Genomic DNA, 27397 nt, shown 5'->3' with positions numbered 1-27397 from the left:
TGTGTTTTTTTCTTTTATAGTGTCAAAATATATGTAATGCATGACTCATCAAAAGTTATTTTGTCTAATTACGTTAATTCTAAGAGATTTTATAATACTTTTAAAATTGTTGGTGAAACACAAAAAGTATGCCTTTTTCTGTAAGAAAATTTTTGCATTTCTTGACTTCCATGCATTAGAATGCTTACTTGAAAAGCGTATTTTTACGATTCCTTTGAAATCTGATGTACATTGGGTATGATAATACTCATAGAATGTTTAAAACTTGATTTGGGGGTGGTGAATTGATGCCCCTTCTTGCCCCTATGTGAGACGTAGTGAACTTTATTATTAGAGTAGAGAAATATGAAAATATAGATTTGTTATAAGCTCTGAATATATAGTTATTTAAAACAGATTAACTAAATTCAATTTCCGAATGTGTACACAGTTTCCTTGGTGTTTCCTCATCCTATCTCAATATTTACTACTAGCTAAAATACTTCAAACTTTGATAATTTGAATATTTATACATTATACATTCAAAATTTAAATTTTTCAAATTTTGATATTTTTTTGGAAGTTTGAAGCTTTTTTAGCTAGTAGTAAATATTGAGAAAGGATGAGGAAACACCGAGAAAACTGTGTACACAATCGGCAACTCAAATTCAGCTGACCTTATTTGAAACAGGTTTGAACAAGGACATGACACTAGCAAAGTTATGGCACCAAAATTTACAAATATAACATATTTATATTTGACACATTTTGCATCGTTTTTTTAGAAGCACATTATCTCATTTTGAAGCTCTTTATAGTGACTATAAAAAATGACGTCATATTAGAATAGTTCATAATTCTAATATGACGTAATTTGGGATGTTTCGGCCAAGTGTTTTAAACTTTAAAACTTTTGGCCAAAAAAAAACACGAATTACGTCATTGACTATTCTAATATGACGTCATTTTTATAAGCACTATAAAGAACTTCTAAAATTTTTAGTAAAAATTATATAGCACTTTAATAATTTAAGCTTTTGTCAGTAATGGTCTCGAACCCAATTTATAGAATTAATTATATATCCTTAGATTTATATTTCCTTCCTTTTAACTTGTAAGAAATGCTTCTTTCAAAATAAATTTGTTTCAAACTGTAATAATTTTATAATTGACATTTAAATCCCATAAAAGCGAATACCTTTAAATTTGTAAACAAAAATTAAATTTTTGGAATCTATCTTAAATTAAAGTAAACATCCATAACAAGTTTAAGAAAATAGTAACCATAGCTTATATTTATAACATTATAAAGTTGGTTTCGTGGCCCATACTAAAATTCATTACCTATCTGTGAAGATGAGCTGAATTTGAATTTCTGTGTGCACAGTTTCCTCGGTGTTTCCTCATCCTATCTCAATATTTACTACTAGCTAAAAAAAAATCAAACTTCCAAAAAAATCAAAGTTTAAATGTATAAACGATTTATACATTAAAGATTCAAAATTGTAATTTTTAAAATTTAGATTTTTTGGGAAGTTTGAAGCTTTATTAGCTAGTAGTAAATATTGAGATAGGATGAGGAAACACCAAGCAAACTGTGTACACATTCGCAAATTCAAACTCAGCTCATCTCTGTGAAAATATGACAGTTAAAATTTTGATTATAAAAATATTTAGTTTTTTTTAAGCATCTTCATGTTACTTTTAATTTATGCATCAAATGGCCCGTAGACTAGTTTAAATGTAAGCTTATATAAAATTAAAATATTTGAAGAATACATATACATTGTTAGGGTCTAGTCCCTTTCGTGGCAACGCCTCTTAAGTGGCGTTTCGTCGTATTTTCACAATAGCTTTTGATAGGATATATTAGGTTAGGTTAGGTTAAGTTGAATTAGGAAATTGCACCGCAGGTTTAGGCAATTGGGCCCGCAGGGTTAGACCCCCCTGCAGGGGCTAGAAATTGGGGAAAAGCCACAGTGAAAATACGACGAAACGCCCCTTAAGAGGCGTTGTCACGAAAAGGACTATACCCCATTGTTATATAGACGGAAATATGAAACTTTTTGGTTTTAAGCTACATCTAGTTGCTGAATAAATATACAGAATTAAAAATGTTAAAATTGAAATTGAAGAAAATTAAATGTATAAGTATACAGCAACTAGAATTAACTTATTTTTTGTATAATATGATAAAATAAAGGGAATAGCATAATGGTTCAAAAAATTTAAATTTTGAATTTATTATTTTTATGAAACAAGGAGGGAGATGATAATTGACAATAAAGTAATCTAATGTTGGTAATAGTAAAAACTATATTCAATCTAAGTTTTCTAAAATTTAACTATTTTGATATTAGACTTTGTTATTTTACCAATTTCTATTTTAGAACCTTGATCCCATCCCTCTGATAAAAGGTGACGCACTGAAAAGTGTCACGTGTGACGTCATAAAAATACGTCTCTTTCCATCTCATCCCTCCTTTTTAGACGTATTTTTATGACGTCAAACATGACACTTTCCAGCGCTTCATAAAAGGTTACTCGCACAGGTACACAGTATTATCAACAAAATTAGTTATCCACTCGTTTCGTAATAATCTGGACGCCAAACCCCAAACTGGTTTCTAAACACCATTCTGTTTTGCTTATAAGACATCGCAGCAATGAGACTTATTAGGCATAAATGCAGCCAAATTACTACAAAATAGAGTGGATATAAATTATATTTATCAAATATTTGCCTAGACGCTTTCTGTTTAAAGCCATTTTTGAGTTTAAACGTCATCTTTATCTTCTAAAGTTCTTGGCAAGTACAAAAATAAGTCCAAAGCTTTTTGATATTTAGCTTTACTAATAAAATAACTTTATCAATTCTGATAAAAAAAGATACAGGTACTTTTATAATTTCCTTTCTTTCAAAATTAATGTTCGCCTAACCTTAGCTATATAACAAGGTTGTTTTTGTTTTTCATTAAAAAAATATGTTGATATACCTATCTAACATTTGTATACCTAACTCCTTTTTTATTTTAGATTAAATAGATACACCTAGAAATTGATTTTAGGGTAACTAAAATATTTCTTTCTGTTATTTCTTTCAGCAGACGCCGTTCTTGAGATCTTAATGTATGTTGTTTGTCCATCAATTCATATAGATGCCAGACTTGGGGAAAGGAATTCTAACTCAGACCTCTTTGTTGTATTATCTGCAAGAAAATTATATTAATTAATGACGCATCAATAAAAAGATTTGAACTTTCCAAATATGTTCTTTTGGTAGGTTATTTCCTTACAATAATATTTGCACTTCCAAGTTATAAATTTATTGAACAAGGAGTCAAATGCTTCTGGCAAGTCTAAATATCAAAAGTAAGTCACGAAACCTTTCAAATGTTCTAAAACGCACATCTACATTTCTTCGAATTTTGTTCAAAATTGGAATGTACTTCTTTCTTAGTCTAAAGAACGCACTAACATTGCATTATTATATATTAACAGTTTCAAACAAACCTTTGTACATTAAAGACTAGAACTATGATAAAGAAGGTTGACAAGGATTAGATGTGATTTAATCGAAATATATTCAAATTGAGCTGTGTGTTTTTCCTTGGATAGTCTCTTTTCAACAACGTTGCTGTGTTTTATTCCATATATATTAACTTTTTAAAAAATAAGCAATACCTTTGAATATATAACCAGGAGGAACATAACTACTTGTAACATCAGATTCTAATAATAATGGAGTAATAATACCTTTGAATATATAACTAGGAGGAACATAACTATTAGTGACATTAGATTCTAATAATAATGGAGTAATAATACCTTTGAATATATAACCAGGAGGAACATAACTACTTGTAACATCAGATTCTAATAATAATGGAGTAATAATACCTTTAGATATATAACCAGGAGGAACATAACTACTTGTAACATCAGATTCTAATAATAATGGAGTAATAATACCTTTGAATATATAACCAGGAGGAACATAACTACTTGTAACATCAGATTCTAGCAATAATGGAGTAATAATACCTTTGAATATATAACCAGGAGGAACATAACTACTTGTAACATCAGATTCTAATAATAATGGAGTAATAATACCTTTAGATATATAACCAGGAGGAACATAACTACTTGTAACATCAGATTCTAGCAATAATGGTTCTTCTAATCCACCCTACAAATTTAAAATAACTATTAAATATTTATTTTTTTAAGGCATCCAGAATTCAACTTACTTTGTTTGTCGGTTCGTCGGTCATGAAACAATTTTCATATGAATATCTTATGAAGTTTTCGTGTTATTTTCATTCATTCTTTCTTGATTCTTATGTTCTTATTCCGCTTACTTTATTTTTATCCGTTTTTATCAAAAAAATTCGTCCTTGTTTACCTCTGATTCACTGGAATGTTTCGGGGAATCTGTCCGCGAATCGTTGCCGCTCCCGCGTTTTCCGCCGCCGCTCACACTGGGATTCATCGGGGAGTACGCGCTGCCATACCCGTAATCCTCCGCAATTCCCGCCACTCCGTTGCCGCCCATGATGCGGCTTCCACTGCCGCCATTGGCGGCGGTCGTGTTGAACTGCGGGATGACGGTGTTGTACGGGTTGTACGTATTCTGACTGCCGTTGCTGCTGGTAGCTGCCAGGTTGACCAACGGAATCAGAGACGCTTTCTTTCCAGTACTAAAATCAAAAGTTAATCGTTACTAAATTTCATATTTCAAGAAACAAATCTCAATAATATTTTCGTTTGATTTTTACTTTTAATCAGCGCAGTTACGCAGCGAGAGAGGGGACAATGGGATATTTATTACACTAGTCTTTTTTTAATAACGTTTTCTTATTCGTTGGCTTAACAACTTTGGGGACTTTTAAAGAATTTTGTGTTTTATTTTATTAGTTGAATGTCCAATCGTTCCAACCACCAATTGTAATCTACAGAAGGGGTAATTTTGTGTACATTGTACATTGAGGAAGTACATCAATTAATCGGTACATACTCTTGGTACATCCACACAGACTAGGGCAAACACAACAATAAGAAACACGCACACAATATCCATTAATATTATGAAATTAAAAAAAAATTTCCACTTACCTCTTAGGAATTCCACTGTCTTTTCTTGAGAGGGAAATTTGACCATTTGCTCTAAATTACAAAATTGATTAAAAATATATTAATATATATTTTTTCTAGAAATACAATACAACAAGGACAGCAACATTTAAAGAAGCAAGCTTATCTGTTAAACGGTACTATTTTTTGTAGTTTTTTAAAGTTGTAACGTAAAGAACGTGTCCTAACTTTTGTGATTTTGTTTTAACCCATTTTTGACGAGCTCCTAAAGTTCAAAGTTTTGAAAGATCTTACTATTTTTCTTCATATTGGCAATTTTCTTCTTTTTTTTGTTGCGTTTTTTTACCTTAAAACCAACTTAATTTTAAAAAAAACTTTATTACTTAAAAAAGAGGCATACAAAAAACCGATTGCATATCTAAATTCTATGGATCATTTTTCATCTACCACTTACTAAAAGCACCGACTAGCTGTTTTAAGAAAATCACAAAAGTTAGGACACGTTCTTTTGTTATTTATACAATTAGTGTTATTTATGAGTTAAATGAAAAATACAGACGGCGACATTTTGTAAAGCGATAAATACCAATAAAAACTTAATCAGGGGCCAAAAATTTTGATCTTTTGTCGGGGTATTCTCGTGTTAAAACTGGCTTTATGGACATAAAAGTAAAACACTTGAGGGAGAAAGGGTTAAATAACTGTATCTTCCCATCGCAACCGCCTTATGCAACCCTTCTGTTGGGTCATTGAAAATCAGCCATTGGTATCGCTTATATTGACACAGCCAGGTAGCACAAAATAATTTAGGAGCAGACAAAAGAGGTTTTTTTTAAAAAGGAAGGGAGGTGGTTGTCTGTATATACATATATACTATAGATCTGTTTTATGGATGGTTGCAGAGAAAATGCAGGATCTTGCGGTCAGGTTTACCTGTTTCCTGGCATCATTTCCAGAGAGTCAGTGTCTAGAGGAACATCTATCTATATGTTTACCTGTTTCCTGGCATCATTTCCAGAGAGTCAGTGGCTAGAGAAACATCTATTTATATGTTTACCTGTTTCCTAGCATCATTTCCAGAGAGTCAGTGGCTAGAGGAACATCTATTTATATGTTTACCTGTTTCCTGGCATCATTTCCAGAGAGTCAGTGGCCAGAGGAACATCTTTCTATATGTTTACCTGTTTCCTGGCATCATTTCCAGAGAGTCAGTGGCTAGAGAAACATCTATTTATATGTTTACCTGTTTCCTGGCATCATTTCCAGAGAGTCAGTGGCTAGAGGAACATCTATCTATATGTTTACCTGTTTCCTGGCATCATTTCCAGAGAGTCAGTGGCCAGAGGAACATCTATCTATATGTTTACCTGTTTCCTGGCATCATTTCCAGGGAGTCAGTGGCCAGAGTAACATCTATCTATATGTTTACCTGTTTCCTGGCATCATTTCCAGAGAGTCAGTGGCCAGAGGAACATCTATCTATATGTTTACCTGTTTCCTGGCATCATTTCCAGGGAGTCAGTGGCCAGAGGAACATCTATCTATATGTTTACCTGTTTCCTGGCATCATTTCCAGAGAGTCAGTTGCCAGAGGAACATCTATACATGGACTGATCAACCGAGGATTTCTTCCTGAAATTAAAATTTTGTTGACATGTATAGAACCAGGGATCTAAAGGGAGAAGACAATGGGCGATAAATTGATGTACATCTCCGATGATGATACACAAACCTACCCCTTCTGTAGATTAAAATTAGTTGTTAAAACGTTTGGACACTCAACTTAATGAACCAATCAATCAAAATTCATTAAAGTCCTCAAACTTGTTAAGCCAAGGGCGTCCAAGCTTTTTCATTTGGAGGGGGGGGGGGTAAAAATTCAAAATTTTGGTGGTGATGTGGGGTGTTCTCACCCTATTACCCCCCCCCCCCCCTCTAATGGACGTCCTTGTGTTAAGCCAACGAATTGGAAAACGTATTTTTAAAAAACTTTGAGGACTATTGTAGTTAACAGCCCAATGTTCCCTCCCTCTCTGGTATAGAAAAAAAGAACTATAAATAAATTATCCCCCCGAGCTCATATAGATTTAAAATTCTGCCCTTGCAAGGACGAAAAAATGTGAGGTAGATTGTTACCTAAGTTTTCAACAATTTCTGCGGCTGCTGGTCTCTTGGTAGGATCCATTTTCCAACAGGTTCGCAATAAATTCACACTAAATGATTAATTTAGTTAAGTAAGTGCGTCCATGAAGATCTATAAAACCGCTGTATGTCTAAATAAATTCACAAATTATATGAAAAACAATGTTTTGAAATTATTCAACTATTAGGTCTAAGTAAAGCTTGCAATTAATTTTTAGGAGGGTTTTAAGCTATTTGAGGTATTTCATGGTATGGGGTCACAATAGCATTAGTTATTTCCATCAAAAATGATAATTTTCATCAATAATCAATAAATAATAATCTTTAATTTTTAAATAATAATCTTAATTATTAAGAAAGATAAGGTATTCTTATTCATTGCTATTTTATATTTTGGAAGTTATCCTATTTCATAAAGTAATAAGGTTTTTAGTGTCTGAAGCATAAGATTTCAATAAGTAATAAAGCTGGTTTTAGGCTATTTTTATAGCCCCTTCCTATCCTAGAGCCTGAAGATGTTAGGGGCAAAGTCGATAGTTTAGTATTAAAGCATTATAGAACACACTTTACGTGTAAAAATACTTACAGCTCTGGTTTAATACCGGAAGGTATGGTCAAAACTCTTCCAGCTTTCACAGCATTCAACACTTGGTCATTTGACATACCCTAAACGAAAAAATCAATAACAAATTGAAATACCCTAAATTAGTAGGACAAATATTTTTACAGCATTCAATAATTGGCCATTTGACATACCCTAAACAAAAGGATTATGTACAGATCGGAATACCCTAAATTTAGAAGTATAAATATAACAAATTGAAATACCCTAAATTAGTAGGACAAATATTTTCACAGCATTCAATAATTGGCCATTTGACATACCCTAAACAAAAGGATTATGTACAGATCGGAATACCCTAAATTTAGAAGTATAAATATTTTCACAATATTCAATAATTGGTCATTTGATATACCCTAAACAAATTATAATCAACAATTTGAAATACCCTAAATTTATTAGGGCAAAGTCTTTTACAACATAAAAAACTTGGTCATTTGACATACCCTAAACAAATAATAATCAACAATTTGAAATACCCTAAATTTGGTAGGACAAAGTCTGTTACAACATAAAAAACTTGGTCATTTGACATACCCTAAACAAAGTTGGATTATCGACAGATTGGAATTCCCTAAACTTGGAAAGACAAATACTTTGACAGTTTTCAAAAATTTGACACACCCTAAATAAAATGTAATAATCAGCAGATTGAAATTCCCTAAAGAAGGCGTCTTAACTTTTTTTTTATAGCTAGCCAGTGCTTTTAGTAAATTGTAGATGTAAATTTTTCCATAGAATTCAGATATGCAATCGGTTTTTTTGTAGACCTCTTATTTTTTAAGTAATTTAAGTTTTTTTTTAAATTAAGTTGATTTGAAGGTACTAAAATGCAAAAAAAAAAAAAAAAAATGGCCATTATGAACAAAAATAGTAAGATCTTTAATTTGACACCTTACTTTTTCAATTCTGTCAGGTAATTATTGAAAAAATAGATTTTTTTAAAACCCATGAGAATAAAAACTTTGAACTTAATTTTATCATGACCCAGGCATAAGAAATAGGCGGTATATATACCTTTAGAATGAGAAAAATATTACAAATCAATTCTAAGCAAAATTGAAATAAAAAGTTTACAATATAGTATATAAACTACAATAAAAGGAATTATATGAAAATATTATATTATATTATACAGGCAACCATCTTATTTCTTGAATTGAGAATAAAAATGGGAAGGGGGTAAAGAGGGGGTAAAGAGGGGATGAAGAAAGTGTTGCCTGTACAAAAAAATATATTAGGCCATTTTTTATTTTTATATTTTTTTACTTTTTTTCAATTTTGCTAACAATGGATTCGTAATATTTTTCTGATTCTAAAGGTATATATGAACCCATATTTTTTTACCTGTGTAATGATAAAATTAAGTTCAAAGTTTTTATTCTCGTGGGTTTAAAAAAATCAATTTTGGTTTTGATAATTTGGAGGCATATTATATTTTATAGAAATATATGTAATATCCTCTCGAATCACATATAATGGCAAATTTGAAAGGAAGCAGCTTATAGTACCTAATAAAATGACGTCCTAAGATACAAATGGCCATTAATAGGCCAGTATACATTCTATTTGACCAATGGTGAAAAGTTTACTGGCCTCTAGTTGGTCATGTGTTTGGTATGACGTCATTTTATATAAGGCACTATAAGCTGCTTTGTTTTCAAGCATTTACTTTCAACAATTGTTAATACCTGATAAGGGAAGCTTCCAAAGGTAATAATTTCATACAAAGTAACGCCATAGCTCCAAATATCTGACATGGGGGTGTAGATACCATCCGCTAGGCTCTCAGGGGCCATCCACCGCACAGGCAACAAACCTAGAAATGACAGTTTCAGCTGAATAAAATAATTAGGGTATTATTTCTCTCAAAGAACCTATTAAACACTGAACCCCATCACCTCCCCTTATTTTTCAGACAAATTGAATATAAGGAGAAGGTATTTTTTTCCGACGAAGCCCAATCTGTACCACTTTTGTACCACTTTTGATTAAGACGATGAAAGCCCCTCAAAAAATCAGCATATTCTATCTATTTTTTAGGGGTTTTCTATCCCACTCCTCCTATCCTCATCCATCATTTTTATGACATCATTGAGGGATTTTATTCGTCTTCACGTTTGATTCCTGTGACGTCATAAAAATGAGGGAGATGAGCGGAGTATTTGTAACAGGAGAAGTGGGAAAGAAAACCCCTAAAAAAGAGATGGAGAATCCCTCATTTTTATGACGTCACAGGAATCAAAAGTGGTACAGATTGGGCTTCGTCTTTTTTCCCTTCCTTTAAACCCTTCAATACTTGCAGTTCCCTATCCTGCGGGACTACCCAGTGAACACACACACTATAACCTAACTTAATTAACCTGAAGTATTACAACCCCCTTTAAATTCTTTTTTAAAATCATAGGGGGGGGGGTGGGATTCTGTATCCACAAGGAACTTAAAGGGAAATTACCAAGAAAAAAAATATCATGGAAAGCAACAAGAATAGGTAATATTGCATCTAAGAAATACATTACCTGCACCTTTTACTTTCAAAATAAAATGTAGATGTGATAAAGGGAAATACTTTTTTTCAGATGATATATCTCTGTCATTTATATATTCAGACATATTTTAATGTTGATTTTTTACATTTTAATGTTCGTTTGTTTGTTTTGTAGCCCTTCCTTTTATCCTCCATCATCATTTACTCCAGTTAACTCCAGGAAGGCTGCTGCTTCAATGGGTTTTTCCCAGAGTGATTTAACTGTCAGTGTTGTAGGTTTAACAGGACAGTTGAAAAGTTCTTACCTCTCCGGCTAAATCTGTAGTAGTCGCTCTCAAAGATGTACCGGGTCATACCAAAGTCGGCCAACTTTACGGTTCGAGTCCCGTTCACCAAACAATTTCGGCACGCTACATCCCTTTAAAATAAACATATTTATAAAAGAACGTGTCCTAGCTTTTTTTAACCCATTCCAAAAGTTCATAGTTTTGATTAAACAAGGGTTCAACAAAATAGATTTTTTCAATAATTACTCAACAGAATTCAAAAAGTAAGGTGTCAAATTAAAGAACTTACTATTTTTGTTCATAATGGCAATTTTTTTTTGTTGCGTTTTAGTACTTTAAAACTAACTTATTTTTTTAAACTTAAATCACTTCAAAAAACACCGATTTCATATATAACTTCTATGGATCATTTTACATCTACTACTAACTAAAAACACCGACTAGCTCCCCCCCCCCCTTCCAAATAAAAAAAAATAATACCTGTGGACATATTTGATATCTGCAAGATAGGCCAGTCCATTAGCTATATCCTGGGCCATGGAGGTCAACCGTTTGTTTGACACCTCATCCATATCCTCTCTAAAAACAAAATTAATATATATTTCATGTTATTTTTGGATACAAGAAATCCTTTTCTCGTATTCATTCGAATCCGGAAGATAGGAACCAGTTCTTATCCATACGAAAAAACTATGTCTAGCATCATATTATATCCAGCTTTCTACGAATATAAAAATGTACAATCATAATATTAAAGCCAGTTTTTTTAGCCCGTGCCTTCAGCACCTCATGGCTAATAAAACTGGTTTTAATCTTATAATTGTCAATGTACATTCTATATCCGCGGAAAGCTGTTTATAATACGATGCAAGAAATAACTATACTATTCTTATACTAAAGTAACAGGATGTTTCTTTGTTTGTTTGTGTGTCTGTTTGTGTGTACTGAAGGATCTCGCTAACCGCTGAACCGATCGGGTTCTCCTTTACAGGGTAGATTCTCATAGGTCCTGGGAAGGTTTATAAATAATTTGGGGGAGGGTATCACCACCCTCCCAAGAGAAATCACAAAAAATCGAAATTGTCTTGGGATGATTTTGGACTATTTTTCTGACTCCCCCTGACCTAACTTAGAGGCTAGGGAAGAATTTTTTTCTCTTGGGAGGATGGAGGTACCCTAAACCAAATTAGTCATAAGCTTTCCCAGAACCTATAAGAAGGTTCAGCGAGATTCTAGGCTATACACACTAGATCTTTTCATGAAAATACCCTTTCTCGAATTTCATTCTTCTGCTAACCTAAAAAGTTACTTTAGGGGCCTAGAAATACATGTACAAAATTTCAGCTCTTTATCTCTACTGGCGACCTAGCGCCAGACATGTAAAATATCAACAGATAACGGTAGCACGGCGGTTTTAACAATATCTCAGTAATGTGCAGGTTTTAAGCTCTTCTGCATATTTCAATTTAAACACACAAGGTCAAAGATATTATATCCAAAAAATCTTTTGTCAAAGTCTACTCTACACCTAGCGCCAGTCAGTTTTCTAAAATTATGCATTTTATACCTGTGAAAAATGAAATCGCCAGCGCTAGGTGTAGAGTAGACTTTGACAAAAGATTTTTGGGATATCATATCTTAGGCCTTATGTGTTTAAGTTGAAATATGCAGAACACCTAAATTCACCTTACAAGCCATTCTCTATGCATTTTAAATTTTTTTATGAAATAACGGGATTTCAAAACTGCCTTTTGAAAAGGCCTAAAAAATATCTTTTTTTGTCCCTTTTTTCACTGTTTATAGTTACAACTTATTAAGATATTATTCTCAGTTAAAAAAAAATTGGCGCTTCCAGCACCAAAACCGGCAAAAACAGGCAGTTAAACTTCTGTACCCCTACTTAACCCCCTAACAGACCCCCCCCTCTATCTCGGCTCCTGTTACAGATAGAGACTTAAAACTTTTTTCTGGTGGTTATGTGTAGTTTTAGAGAAAATTACTTTTTTAGTCATAGCGGTCAGACCGCTATTCGCTTTTTAGCGGCCAGCCGGTAAATATTAAAACTGCTGTAGAGCAGCCAATTTTAAAGCTAAGAAAACCAAATTTTATGACGAACTATTATTTTTTATAACAAAATAATACCTTTTCTGACCATTGCCGAAAAACGACAAATAACGGAAACTGCCAATTTTGGCGGTAAAATGGCGGTTGGCGGCGCTAAATAATATTTTTATCTGTTTATAGTTACAATTTATTAAGATATTATTCTCAGTTAAAAAAAAATTGGCGCTTCCAGCACCAAAACCGGCAAAAACAGGCAGTTAAACTTCTGTACCCCTACTTAACCCCCGAACAGACCCCCCCCCCCTCTATCTCGGCTCCTGTTACAGATAGAGACTTAAAACTTTTTTCTGGTGGTTATGTGTATTTTTAGAGAAAATTACTTTTTTAGTCATAGCGGTCAGACCGCTCCTTATCCACTTTTTAGCGGCCAGCCGCTAAATATTAAAACTGCTGTAGAGCAGCCAATTTTAAAGCTAAGAAAACCAAATTTTATGACGAACTATTATTTTTTATAAAAAAAAAATACCTTTTCTGACCATCGCCGAAAAACGACAAATACCGGAAACTGCCAATTTTGGCGGTAAAATGGCGGTTGGCGGGGCTAAATAATATTTTTATCTGTTTATAGTTACAATTTATTAAGATATTATTCTCAGTTTAAAAAAATTGGCGCTTCCAGCACCAAAACCGGCAAAAACAGGCAGTTAAAGTTCTGTACCCCTACTTAACCCCCGAACAGACCCCCCCCCCCTCTATCTCGGCTCCTGTTACAGATAGAGACGTAAAACTTTTTTCTGGTGGTTCATGTTTATTTTTAGAGAAAATTACTTTTTCTAGTCATAGCGGTCAGACCGCTCCTTATTCGCTTTTTAGCAGCCAGCCGCTAAATATTAAAACTGCTGTAGAGCAGCCAATTTTAAAGCTAAGAAAACCAAATTTTACGACGAACTATTTTTTTTATAACAAAAAAATACCTTTTCTGACCATCGCCAAAAAACGACAAATAACGGAAACCGCCAATTTTGGCAGTAAAATGGCGGTTGGCGGCGCTAATTAATATTTTTATCTGTTTATGATCACAATAAAAGACTTCATACAAAAATTGGCTGATTAAGGTCCGGAAAGGGGCAACACAGTTAATTGTTGAAACTAATGTAATAGATTATTATTTTAGTCAGATGCCAGACGCAGGCAATTAAATAAATTAACATTTAGAAATAGGAAAGAAAACAAAGTCATTCCTAATTAGGACAGAAGTCACTGGAAATTGATCTAATTGATCTAAGGAAGGCTACTTATGTCCTTCATCTAACAAAATCTAAGGTGAGGTGACTTATGTCCTTTGTCTGACAAATTCTTTCATTAGTAAGGCTGCTTATGTCCTTCATCTTGCAAAACTTAGCTTTTCTCTCCTTCACATAGCAAAACCTCACAAAACATAGCTTTTCTGTCCTTTACATAGCAAATTCTTGCAAAACATAGCAAATTCTAGCAACACATAGCAAATTCTTGCAAAACATAGCAAATTCTTGCAAAACCTAGCAAATTCTTGCAAAATATTGCAAATTATTGGAAAACTTGGTATTATCCTCTTAGAATTTTTTTTTTTAATATTGGAAATTTGAGTACCCCCCCCCCCCCCTCCCCGACAGCGAACTATGAACTTTGGCCGCAGCGCTCGGCTCCCTAGCCTGCCTAGCCGCAGCGCTCGGCCCCCTTGCCTGCCTAGCCACAGCGCTCGGCTCCCTAGCCTAAAACCTAACCTAACCTAAAATAGTTGTTCGTCGGTAGTCGGGGGGGGGGGGGGGAGGTGTTTGGTTAAAAATTGAAAAAAAAATTTCTAAGAGGATAACGCTGAAAACTTAGCTTTTCTGTCCTTCACATAGCAAATTCTTGCAAAACATAGCAAATTCTGGCAAAACATAGCAAATTCTTGCAAAACATAGCAAATTCTTGGAAAACTTAGCTTTTCTGTCCTTCAAATAGCTAATTCTTGCAAAACATAGCAAATTCTTACAAAACATAGCAAATTCTTGCAAAACATAGCAAATTCTTGCAAAACATAGCAAATTCTTGAAAAACATAGCAAATTCTTGCAAAACATAGCAAGTTCTTGGAAAACTTAGCTTTTCTGTCCTTCACATAGCAAATTCTTGCAAAACATAGCAAATTTTTGGAAAACTTAGCTTTTCTGTCCTTCAAATAGCTAATTCTTGCAAAACATAGCAAATTCTTACAAAACATAGCAAATTCTTGCAAAACATAGCAAATTCTTGCAAAACATAGCAAATTCTTGAAAAACATAGCAAATTCTTGCAAAACATAGCAAGTTCTTGGAAAACTTAGCTTTTCTGTCCTTCACATAGCTAATTCTTGCAAAACATAGCAAATTCTTGCAAAACATAGCAAATTCTTGCAAAACATAGCAAATTCTTGCAAAACATAGCAAATTCTTGCAAAACATAGCAAATTTTTGGAAAACATAGCAAATTCTTGGAAAACTTAGCTTTTCTGTCCTTCAAATAGCTAATTCTTGCAAAACATAGCAAATTCTTACAAAACATAGCAAATTCTTGCAAAACATAGCAAATTCTTACAAAACCTAGCAAATTCTTGCAAAACATAGCTAATTCTTGAAAAACATAGCAAATTCTTGCAAAACATAGCAAATTCTTGAAAAACTTAGCTTTTCTGTCCTTCACATAGCTAATTCTTGCAAAACATAGCAAATTCTTACAAAACATAGCAAATTCTTGCAAAACATAGCTAATTCTTGAAAAACATAGCAAATTCTTGCAAAACATAGCAAATTCTTGAAAAACTTAGCTTTTCTGTCCTTCACATAGCTAATTCTTGCAAAACATAGCAAATTCTTACAAAACATAGCAAATTCTTGCAAATTCTTGCAAAACATAGCAAATTCTTGCAAAACATAGCAAATTCTTGCAAAACATAGCAAATTCTTGGAAAACTCAGCTTTTCTGTCCTTTACATAGCAAATTCTTACAAAACATAGCAAATTCTTGCAAACATAGCAAATTTTTACAAAACATGGCAAATTCTTGCAAAACATAGCTAATTCTTACAAAACATAGCACATTCTTGCAAAACATAGCAAATTCTTGCGAAACATAGCAAATTCTTACAAAACATAGCAAATTCTTGCAAAACATAACAAATTCTTACAAAACATAGCAAATTCTTGGAAACTTAGCTTTTCTGTCATTCACATAGGTAATTCTTGCAAAACATGCAAACTCTTACAAAACATAGCAAATTCTTACAAAACATAGCAAATTCTTACAAAACATAGCAAATTCTTACAAAACATAGCAAATTCTTACAAAACAGGAATTTCTTGCAAAACACAGCAAATTCTTACAATAAGGGTCCCAAACTCAAAAACGAAGTTTCAGCGCGATCTGACCACCGTATCTTGAGATACGGTGACCTGGTGTCCTTGGTACTGACGGTAAGATTTGGGAAATGGTTCAAATCCTTAGTAAATTTGGCTAAGTCCAAAAATATTTTGACAAATTTTTGAAGAAAAAATACCCAGGTGACACCAAGTGTACCTACTGAGAGGACACCAGGTCAAAAATATTCTTAGTGTCAAAAAATTTTTGGACCAAATTTACTAAGGATTGGAACCATTTCCCAAATCTTACTGTCGGTACCAAGGACACCAGGTCACCGTATCTCAAGAACCGGTGGTCGGATTGCGCTGAAACTTCGTTTTTGAGTTTGGTACCCCTATTGCAAGAATTTGCTATGTTTTGCGAGAATTTGCTATGTTTTGTAAGAATTTGCTATGTTGTGCAAGAATTTGCTATGTTTTGTAAGAATTTGCTATGTTTTGCAAGAATTTGCTATGTTTTGTAAGAATTTGCTATGTTTTGCAAGAATTAGCTATGTGAAGGACAGAAAAGCTAAGTTTTCCAAGAATTTGCCATGTTTTGTAAGAATTTGCTATGTTTTGCAAGAATTTGCTATGTTTTATAAGAATTTGCTTTGTTTTGCAAGAATTTGCTATGTTTTGTAAGAATTTGCTATGTTTTGCAAGAATTAGCTATGTGAAGGACAGAAAAGCTATAATTTGCAAGAATTTGCTATGTTTTGCAAAAATTTGCTATGTTTTGTAAGAATTTGCTATGTTTTGCAAGAATTTGCTATGCTTTGCAGGAATTTGCTATGTTTTGCAAGAATTTGCTATGTTTTGCAGGAATTTGCTATGTTTTGCAAGAATTTGCTATGTTTTGCAAGAATATGCTATGTTTTGTAAGAATTTGCTATGTTTTGCAAGAATTTGCTATGTTTTGTAAGAATTTGCTATGTTTTGCAAGAATTAGCTATGTGAAGGACAGAAAAGCTAAGTTTTCCAAGAATTTGCTATTTTTTGCAAGAATTTGCTATGTTTTGCAAGAATTTGCTATGTTTTGCAAGAATTTGCTATGTTTTGTAAGAATTTGCTATGTTTTGCAAGAATTTGCAAGAATTTGCTATGTTTTGTAAGAATTTGCTATGTTTTGCAAGAATTGGCTATGTTTTGCAAGAATTAGCTATGTGAAGGACAGAAAAGCTAAGTTTTCCAAGAATTTGCTATGTTTTGCAAGAATTTGCTATGTTTTGCAAGAATTTGCTATGTTTTGCAAGAATTTGCTATGTTTTGCAAGAATTTGTTATGTTTTGTAAGATTTGCAAGAATTTGCTATGTTTTGTAAGAATTTGCTATGTTTTGCAAGAATTTGCTATGTGAAAGACAGAAAAGCTAAGTTTTCCAATATTTTGCTATGTGATGGACCAAAAACCAATTTTATGCAAGATTTTGCTATGTGAAGGATCAAAAAGCTAGGTTTTGTGAGGTGAAGGGAGGCTACTTATGTCCTTAATCTTGCAAAATCTTTGTTAAGGGAGGCATGTTATGCCCTTCATCTAACAAATTCTCACATAAGGAAGGCTACTTATGTCCTTCCTAGGAAGGTGACTTCTGTCTAATTTAGGAATGACTTTGTTTTCTTTCCATGATCCTAGAAATATTATCAATTTGTCTACAAAGGGTTAAAAACAAAATCAAAATATACAAATCTAATTATTAAAAACATCAAGATGATCTTTTCCATCCTATTACATATTATCTTTCTTATTTGCCTTTTCAAATGCAAGATGTATTTTCAAAATTTAACTGTTGATAGAAAGATTCTGGATCATTGACAGAAAATGAAGTTGCCGGTGATTCTTATGTGCTAGTATGCATAAAATGACTTTAGAAATGTCTTCTGATTTTAGTTGAAAGGTGGATACAATAAGTGAAGGACCTATTTTTATAGTATATGAATAAATATATATGATTGATCACATGGTACCTTCTGAATAAATTTTGACAAATAAAATAAAAATGAGGGACAACAAAACTTATGTAGTACAATAAAAAAATATGGATTTTTTTGTTATAAAAAATAATAGTTCGTCATAAAATTTGGTTATCTTAGCTTTAAAAATGGCTGCTCTACAGCAGTTTTAATATTTAGCGACTGGCCACTAAAAAGCGGATAAGGAACGGTCTGACCGCTATGACTAGAAAAGTAATTTCCTCTAAAAATACACATGAACCACCAGAAAAAAGTTTTACCTCTCTATCTGTAACAGGAGCCGAGATAGAGGGGGGGGGGGGTCTGTTAGGGGGTTAAGTAGGGGTACAGAAGTTTAACTGCCTGTTTTGCCGGTTTTGGTGCTGGAAGCGCCAATTTTTTTTTAACTGAGAATAATATCTTAATAAGTTGTAACTATAAACAGTGAAAAAAGGGACAAAAAAAGATATTTTTTAGGCCTTTTCAAAAGGCAGTTTTGAAATCCCGTTATTTCATAAAAAAATTTAAAATGCATAGAGAATGGCTTGGAAGGTGAATTTAGGTGTTCTGCATATTTCAACTTAAACACATAAGGCCTAAGATATGATATCCCAAAAATCTTTTGTCAAAGTCTACTCTACACCTAGCGCTGGCGATTTCATTTTTCACAGGTATAAAATGCATGATTTTAGAAAACTGACTGGCGCTAGGTGTAGAGTAGACTTTGACAAAAGATTTTTTGGATATAATATCTTTGACCTTGTGTGTTTAAATTTCCTGTTACTTTTATATAAAGATAAAAACAATGATAATTTGAAAAGTTTAAAAACCTGTTTCTCTCATTAACCAGATGTCTCCTGGCGAGCAGATATGTTTTTAGATTTCCATACAGCATATACTCCATCACAGCACAGATGGGCTCATTCCGAGTACACACTCCTATCAGCTTTACTATGTTCTAGATAGATAGATAGATAGATAGATAGATAGATAGATAGATAGATAGATAGATAGATAGATAGATAGATAGATAGATAGATAGATAGATAGATAGATAGATAGATAGATAGATAGATAGATAGATAGATAGATAGATAGATAGATAGATAGATAGATAGATAGATAGATAGATAGATAGATAGATAGATAGATAGATAGATAGATAGATAGATAGATAGATAGATAGATAGATAGATAGATAGATAGATAGATAGATAGATAGATAGATAGATAGATAGATAGATAGATAGATAGATAGATAGATAGATAGATAGATAGATAGATAGATAGATAGATAGATAGATAGATAGATAGATAGATAGATAGATAGATAGATAGATAGATAGATAGATAGATAGATAGATAGATAGATAGATAGATAGATAGATAGATAGATAGATAGATAGATAGATAGATAGATAGATAGATAGATAGATAGATAGATAGATAGATAGATAGATAGATAGATAGATAGATAGATAGATAGATAGATAGATAGATAGATAGATAGATAGATAGATAGATAGATAGATAGATAGATAGATAGATAGATAGATAGATAGATAGATAGATAGATAGATAGATAGATAGATAGATAGATAGATAGATAGATAGATAGATAGATAGATAGATAGATAGATAGATAGATAGATAGATAGATAGATAGATAGATAGATAGATAGATAGATAGATAGATAGATAGATAGATAGATAGATAGATAGATAGATAGATAGATAGATAGATAGATAGATAGATAGATAGATAGATAGATAGATAGATAGATAGATAGATAGATAGATAGATAGATAGATAGATAGATAGATAGATAGATAGATAGATAGATAGATAGATAGATAGATATTTTTTTTAAATAGTTGTATAACATTTCTAGTATTGATAAATTAATTAAATTATTTTTAATTAAATTAAAACGACTGAATTTCTAATCTAGCTGATTACACAGAATATATTTCATTTGGTGTGTTTTCACAAGCTTCAACAAAAATAAATTCAAATATTAACATGGTTCTTTTTTTGAAACTATAAACTTAAAAGTTAATATAATTTGATAGATTTTAGAATAACTTTGAATTTTAAATTTGGACGTTCGACTTTACCATATATTTTAAGAAATGAAGCTTATATTATAATATTCCCTTTTTAAGGTTTTTTTTACGTAACTCTCAGATAGATTTAAAATCTTTTTAGACTGTAATTTAAGTTTATTTATGTGATAATTGTCTTTTTGAGTTTATAATTTAGATAAGTCTTTTTAAATATTTTTTTCTTCATAAACTTAAAAAGAATTATAGTACAGCCATAGAAAATAAGAGAGGTCTAATTTTAGATGTCCGAGGGCGGGGATTATGGGGTGATTAACCCCCTAAAACTTTAAAACCTACATTTTACCCCTCTCCAAATTATAAAAAATACGTTATATTACTTCCCTCAAATCTTTGGAACACCTAATTTTAAAAAGCTTGGACGTCCTTGAGTCTAAACTCGTTCACTTAAAGAAAATTTAAATGGCAAAAAGTCAAAAACATACCAATACCAATAATGCCTTAAGTTTCAACAAGAACTTAATTGAATTTCTACCTTACTTCCCATCTAGTGCAATATATCTATGATTTTATATAAAAAAAATGTTCATCTTGACAGTCACTTTGTTTTGAAACAAATATTCCAAGCTTTTGTTACAATCTTTGGAAAAAAAGAATAGTTTATTGTAAGCTAAATTAATTCTTAAGATACATTTCAAGATTTTCAACAATTAAGGTCGGTCTGTTCATAACGAAAAGCTAAAATCGCCAATTTAGGCATGTAAGAATTAAAACTTTATATTATGATTCCTGCAATATTTAGGTAAAATTTGGAAAAAGTTATCAGAAAGTCAGTAGGTCCTTTTTAAAACATTTTAGACGTTTAACAACAATAAAGAAATAATGATTACTAGTACAACAAGGTACAATGTTATGAGCGAAGCATCTCTACAATCAAGTCCTGAAAATATAAGTATATCCTCAAACAATATACTATATTTAAGCAAATACGCAATATTATATTTAAATACAATTTTGTTTAGACTAAGAAATTTATAATATGCATATTACGTGTGTTAATATTTGTTTTTCTGATTCAAGAGATTCACTTTTATTGATGTTGTCATCCTTGTTTAACGACAAGTCAAGGAAAATCCTACCCTATGTTCAAATCTTTTCATCATTTCTGCCTCACTCAAGAAGCTAAGTTTATCCTCATAGTTACTGCCAACCTTCAGAGTTTTTACAGCTACAGCAACCTAAAAATATTAAAATACATAATAATATTTATTTCCCTAGTCCCTAAAGTTTTACAATAATGTTTTCTTAGTCGTTGGCTCAACAACTCTGGGAACTTTAATTGAATTTTATTAGTTGGTTTATTAAGTTGAGTGTTCAAGCATTCCAACCACTAATTTTCATCTACTGAAGGGGTCCCTTTAGATCCCTGAATCTTCGTACCATTTTAATTCTATGCCACTATATAACTAAGGTTATTTCTTACGTTTAACCTTCCTAATAGTTTACATTTGTACGTCAATTAATTGCATTCTTTACACAGAGAGGGGTCGATAATCTGTCCCCAAAGTTTTACAATAACGTTTTCTTATTCGTTTGAATAACAACTTTGGGAACTTTTACAGGATTATAATTGGTTAGTTCAATAGGTTGAGTGTCTTAACGTTTCAACCACTAATTTTTAAATACAGAAGGGGTAATTTTACATATAATCATTGGGGATGATCATCAATTTATCGTATATTTTCTAATCCCTTTAGATCACTGTTCTTTACATGCTTATTATAAATTAAATTTACAAAAAATTATTAAAATTAACTAATGAAAAATATAATATATTTGGTAAACATTTTCTTCTATTTAACAGTATTTTAAAATTCCTTGTTATGTCTCTGCTACTTTTGAAATAAATAACCCTTGTTTTGTTTGATTCTTAATAATTTTTTACCCATTCGTTGTTGATATGACACTCTCCACCGAAAACAGTTCCAAAGGCGCCCTCACCAAGTTTTCTAAAAGGAAAATTTAAACATAATATAAAAAAATTCTAATGGTAGGGTAGGTATCAAGTTTGAATCCCAGCCAAACCTGCTCCTTAATTAAACAGTTTTTTCGAACAGTTCCTACCTATTTCAACAATGCTAGGTTGGTGACATTTCTTTTGATGGTAGAGAGAATGTCTTGGCTCATAAATACTTATTCAAACTTAGCGCTTTCATAAAAGAAGTGCAATCAAATGATTGGAAACTAAAGTTAACCAGTGGCAGTGATTCACTTAAGGTTTATAAAAATATAAGGGGGTGATAAAAAAAACTTTTAATTTTAGGGGGGGGGGGTAATGACACCCTTCTAACGCACGATATTGAGGTTACATATTCTTACCTGTTTGTGACGACATTATCCCTTTTAATCTCCCATTCATCCAGCTGTAAAGTTTTGTGTGGGTCCAGGAGGCCGAGGGCTCGAAGCCTGTCCTCTTGACTCTTCATCTGCAGCTCGTACCTGACAAGCAGACAGTTTTTTTTTACAGTTGTAGCCAACGCTCGGCAGCCGCGCGTCAGCCACATGGAAATCAACCTTTTACAATTTTTAAAATGAATCAATCTAAACCTGATCCAAATATGAGCCTTAGTCGCAGCTGTCGAGCCATAGTTGTAACAGTTGTTTTTAAATCTTAGAATTACTTTTTTGAAAGCGCAGCTCTTTTACAACAAGCGGTGTTGAATTCGTATGTAAGTTTGCAACCGTCAGAACTCAACATTAATCTAAGTCTGTTAGAATGTTCCTATTAAATTCAATTGCAACTTTTGTGACAGTTGGGTAAATTAATTCATGGGAAGCAATTCAATAATTCCAATTCAAGTATGCCCATGATTGTTTATTCATTTGACATTTAAATAATTTAAATATGTAACTGTGTAGCTTAATGTATTCAAGCAAAATAGGTTTATATATGTTAGGGTTGGGCCGGATACTTTTTTGGTCGGATACCGGATATCCAGCAAATTACTGGATATCCGGTGTCAAAAATCAGCCGGATATCATGTAACCGTATAGTTTTAATATCCGGTATCCGGCCGGATATTGAAAATGACCGGATATCCGGCCCAACCCTAATATATGTGAATTAGTTTTAATTGATAAAAATTACCTTCTACGAAAGAATATGAAGAATATAGCAATGAGGGCCAACACACAAACAAACACTATCACAAATGCCACTGAAAACAAAATCCTGTGAAGTTTAGGTACTTCATATGATTTCTTTATTTACGGTGAAATCATTACTATATGGATGTTTTTGCAGAGAGAGAGGGGACAATGGGCTGTTTATTACACTAGTCTCCAAAGATTTATATTAACATTTTCTTATTCGTTGGCTTAACAATTTTGGGGACTTTAGTGAAGTTTGAGTGGTTGATTGAGTAAGTTGAGTGTTCAAATGTTTCAATGTTTAATCTACAGAAGTGATAATTTTGTGTATCATAATTATGGATGTACATTGTACATCAATTTATCTGCCATTGTCTTACTCCTTTAGATACCTGATGTGTTTGCCATTAATGTTAAGCTTGTATGAATTGTTCTATTTGATTTGAAGTAAATTCATTAAAATTTAAAGAATCTAATAATCAAAATGCCCGTTATATTTGTATACCTGTAATTGCGAGCTGGCAGTCGATCTGGAGGACGGTAGCAAATCCTGATAATATTCCACATTCCTAAAATTAAAATTGAGCCAGTATCAGTAATAAATTATCCCTCTTTTAAAAACTAAAATTGAAAATAAATGAGGGGTTTCGTCTCTCCCCCCCCCCCTCATAAAGTAATTTAAAAGATAAAGAATAATACAATTTTTTAATGATAAAGTAGTTATAATAATAAATTTTCATTATATTTTTAAAATGCTATTTAAATTAATGTAAAACAGTTAGCCATTAAAGATTCAGAGAAAAGGGAATGTGATTCTGACAAACAATTTTAAGTGAAAATTTCCCCCACAACCCCCTTCCCTTATTTCTCCCCTTCAAAGCCAACTTCTCTTCAGTTACACCAAAAAATAAGTTTTGCACTAACTCTAGGCCAAAAAAATATTAAAGTTTCGGCAATTTCTAATGGAATTGATTGGCTGAATAGCAGCCTATGTGAAAGATTAGCTGATCTACTATAAAATAGGCCTGACAGCAACCTACCATGAAATGATCTGGAGGCTGAAGTCCATCCTCTGTCTTCCAGATTAGGGCCGAGGCATTCCAGGTGATTTTACCCTTGTAATACTCTGACTCTATACATTTAATTTATTATACTCTTTTGTGTTTTTAAATCATTAAATATTCATCATTATCATAGACAGCTTTCCGAGGATATTAAAAAAAAAAATTATAAGATTAACTCCTGTTTTTGGGCTTTATCTTCTTTAAAATATTTTTTTTACAATTTTTAAAATTTTTATACCCAACATCCCCCCTCCCCCATCCCACAGAACTATGACTCTGGCAGAGAACATCATTTTTTTACAATTAGGTTAGGTTATAGGCTAGGCAGGGTAAGGGGCCGAGCGCTGCGGTTAGGCAGGAAAGGGTGCCGAGCGCCGCGGCCAGAGTTCATAGTTGTATCGAACCTTTATCTATTACGACTGAATTTTCTCTCGTGTTGATATATTTTTCGACAATATGTAATAACCACTTTTGATCTTTCAAAGACGTACAAGCTTTTTTAAGGGGGTGTAAAGTTATAGGGGGTAATGTATTATTAAAATTTTGAGGTGGGTAAAACCCCTTTACCCCCCCCCCCCCATTGAACGTCTATGCTGTCTTTATAATTTGTAAAATAAATTCCTTTAGAAGATTGATAATCTGGCACATAAACTCCAATTAACTTCGTGTATGGAACATCCCCGTTGTGCCATTGTTTTATCTCAATCTAGACAATATAATTATTAGTTTTGGGTGTCCATTGCTTTAAAATATATTTACAATCTTAAAGTTCACAAGTATCGCAGTAATAACAAAATGATAACATTTACAGGGTGTCCGTCAGAACTAATTTTTTGAAACGCTTATTACTCGCTTAATATTTGAGCTATCTTAGTTAAATAAAAAGGTTTTAGCAGCCTACTACTGGCCGTTTTATGGTATGGAGATGAAAAATCCACAAAGCTAACCGAACTTTTTTATTGTATAACGTCATTTTTTATATGCAATATAAGCTGCTTCCTTACCTCAGAAAGACGAGAATTTCTTCCATGGAAATTTATTTTTCCTAAAAAATAAAAATAGTGAAAATAAAGAATAGTTATTTATATCGCATCGTATTGTAGACAATTATCCGCAAATGGGCCGAAGGTGAGGGCTAACAAAACTAGTATTAATATCATGATTTTTCATTTTACTATTCGTTGAAAATTGTCTATAATACGATAAGATACATGATTATCGGTATGGCTTAGAACCGGATATTGCAAAAAAGCTAACATTTTTTAAATAAAAAAAGAAGTTCACATTAGTTTGTCAATAAAAAGTATACATTTCAACTTTAAAAATATTTTTGTTTGTTTAAGGTTTTAAAATACATATTTCCATGTTTAAGGGATAGAACAATTGACCATAAATTATTCGTCCCCAAAATTCATCCATGTCAAATTCTGCATTTTTATGTCTAAAATATTTGAGGGAAGATTGGGGTGTAGATTTACTTTTATGCTATTGTTCTTCCCCTTCTTTATTTATGTCTTTAAAGTATACTAGCGGCTTCGCCCCTAGCCTCTAGGGGCTTTGCCCCAAGAGATGGTAAAAAAGTGTGAAAACCTTCCACAAAGGTTTTTTTTTGGGGGGGGGGGGGTTAGGGGTGTCCCACCCCCCAAGAAAATAGCTTAAAACCACCACAGGACCAATAGGTATATATAAGAGTCGAATCCGATCGGTTCAGTGGTTACCGATATCTTAAGCTTCAGACGGACGGACGGACGGACGGACAGACAGACAGACAGACAGACAGACAGACAGACAGACAGACATCGTACTACTTTGTTTTATTGATGTAAATAAATAATATATGTTATTGACGGCTCCTATTATTAAATATTTTTCTATTATTACAAAATAAACATCAATTATATGGAATATGGCATCCAAATGAAAACAAATATGCCTCTAACTTTTTTGCCAGTTAAAAAAAATGATTACCTGTAACTCCGTTGAAATCAGTTTTCTCAATAATTTCAACAAATTTACTGATGGATCTAAAAATATAACAGTCATTAAATTGGGTCTTGACACTTTTTTTTATGATGATACATATAATTATCCCTTTCTATATATTACAATTAGTGGTTGAAACGTTTGGACACTCAACTTAATAATCCAACCAATTAAAATCCATAAAAGTCCCCAAGGATGTTAAGCCAACGAATAAGAAAATCGCAATATAAAACTTTGGGAACAAGCGTAATGACAGCCCAATGTCCCTGTACATGAAGCTTCTCTGAAAAGCCAAAATTTGTCATGCTGCTAATTATTATTCCCTAAAAGACTTTCTAGCTATCTGGTTCGAGTGTAGGTCACTCCTCTACATAGATGTTAAAAAGTGCATCTTCTGCTGTTATGTACATCACATGACACAAAGAATAAGAATTGGGAGAATTCCTTAGCCAATAATCATGCGCAACTCATTACAATTTACAGTTAAGACTTCAAAACAAAGGGTTGGTTTTCTGCTATGTCAAAATAAAAACTTACCTCTCAGAATGAAGGTCTTGGACATAAGATCTATTTTCTTTTATCAAATTGTCTGTTTAAATGTATATTATTTATATTTTAGAAAATTTGAATTTTAGAGTTGTACTTGTATATTTCTTTATTATGAAACAAGCGACTGAGCACCTAAGGCTCTGTTTATTAAAACTTGAATATGAAAGTCCAGCCCAAACACCCATAGATCCTATTTGAAGGTTCATTAAAATGGAGAAATCAATCGGTTAAGTAAGATACAGAAAAATACTTTACTACTACATATATATAATAAGTTTTGTTAACTAACAAAAAAAAGATTTTTAAAATAAAAATATGGTTAATTATGGCAAATATCAATAAAAGAGTACCTTGCTATTTTTAGAAAATAAACTTGGTGTAAAAATATTTTCTTAGCAGAGAAGAATAAACAGTTAGGGAAGTGTAACCAACTTTTCTTTCTTTGTTGACCCTGCATAGCTCGAGCCCCGAAGATAGATCGTTAGAGAAAGGGAGGGGACATTGGACTGTTAATTACACTGGTACCCAAAGTTTTTTTATTCTCATTTATTGGCTCAAAA

At 32.4% G+C, this 27397-nt stretch overlaps 1 protein-coding gene across 1 annotated transcript in view; it reads right to left on the bottom strand.

Moving 5' to 3' along the window:
- Positions 1–310: 310 nt before the first annotated feature.
- Positions 311–27397, bottom strand: part of LOC145321555 (uncharacterized) — an 88190-nt gene continuing 61103 nt past the window's right edge. The window contains exons 30-51 of the mRNA XM_080162976.1: positions 26826–26879; positions 26274–26329; positions 25310–25350; positions 24929–25011; positions 24282–24375; positions 23747–23810; positions 23240–23309; positions 22471–22590; positions 22037–22100; positions 21231–21329; positions 18858–18985; positions 11096–11194; positions 10634–10746; positions 9532–9659; positions 7805–7884; positions 7213–7289; positions 6630–6708; positions 5098–5148; positions 4388–4682; positions 4157–4171; positions 3808–3868; positions 311–3188 (exon numbers count right to left, since the gene is read on the bottom strand). Of these exons, the coding sequence (XP_080019102.1) occupies positions 3130–3188; positions 3808–3868; positions 4157–4171; positions 4388–4682; positions 5098–5148; positions 6630–6708; positions 7213–7289; positions 7805–7884; positions 9532–9659; positions 10634–10746; positions 11096–11194; positions 18858–18985; positions 21231–21329; positions 22037–22100; positions 22471–22590; positions 23240–23309; positions 23747–23810; positions 24282–24375; positions 24929–25011; positions 25310–25350; positions 26274–26329; positions 26826–26879 (1930 nt within the window). The 3' untranslated portion in view covers positions 311–3129. The remainder of the gene's footprint in view (positions 3189–3807; positions 3869–4156; positions 4172–4387; positions 4683–5097; positions 5149–6629; positions 6709–7212; positions 7290–7804; positions 7885–9531; positions 9660–10633; positions 10747–11095; positions 11195–18857; positions 18986–21230; positions 21330–22036; positions 22101–22470; positions 22591–23239; positions 23310–23746; positions 23811–24281; positions 24376–24928; positions 25012–25309; positions 25351–26273; positions 26330–26825; positions 26880–27397) is intronic.

Source organism: Acartia tonsa, chromosome 6 (genome assembly GCF_053477335.1).
Source record: "Acartia tonsa isolate MP-2025a chromosome 6, ASM5347733v1, whole genome shotgun sequence".
NCBI classification, from domain to species: Eukaryota; Metazoa; Arthropoda; class Copepoda; order Calanoida; family Acartiidae; genus Acartia; species Acartia tonsa.
The sequence above is the reverse complement of the archived record's forward strand: the minus strand, read 5'-3'. Positions and strand labels throughout refer to the sequence as shown.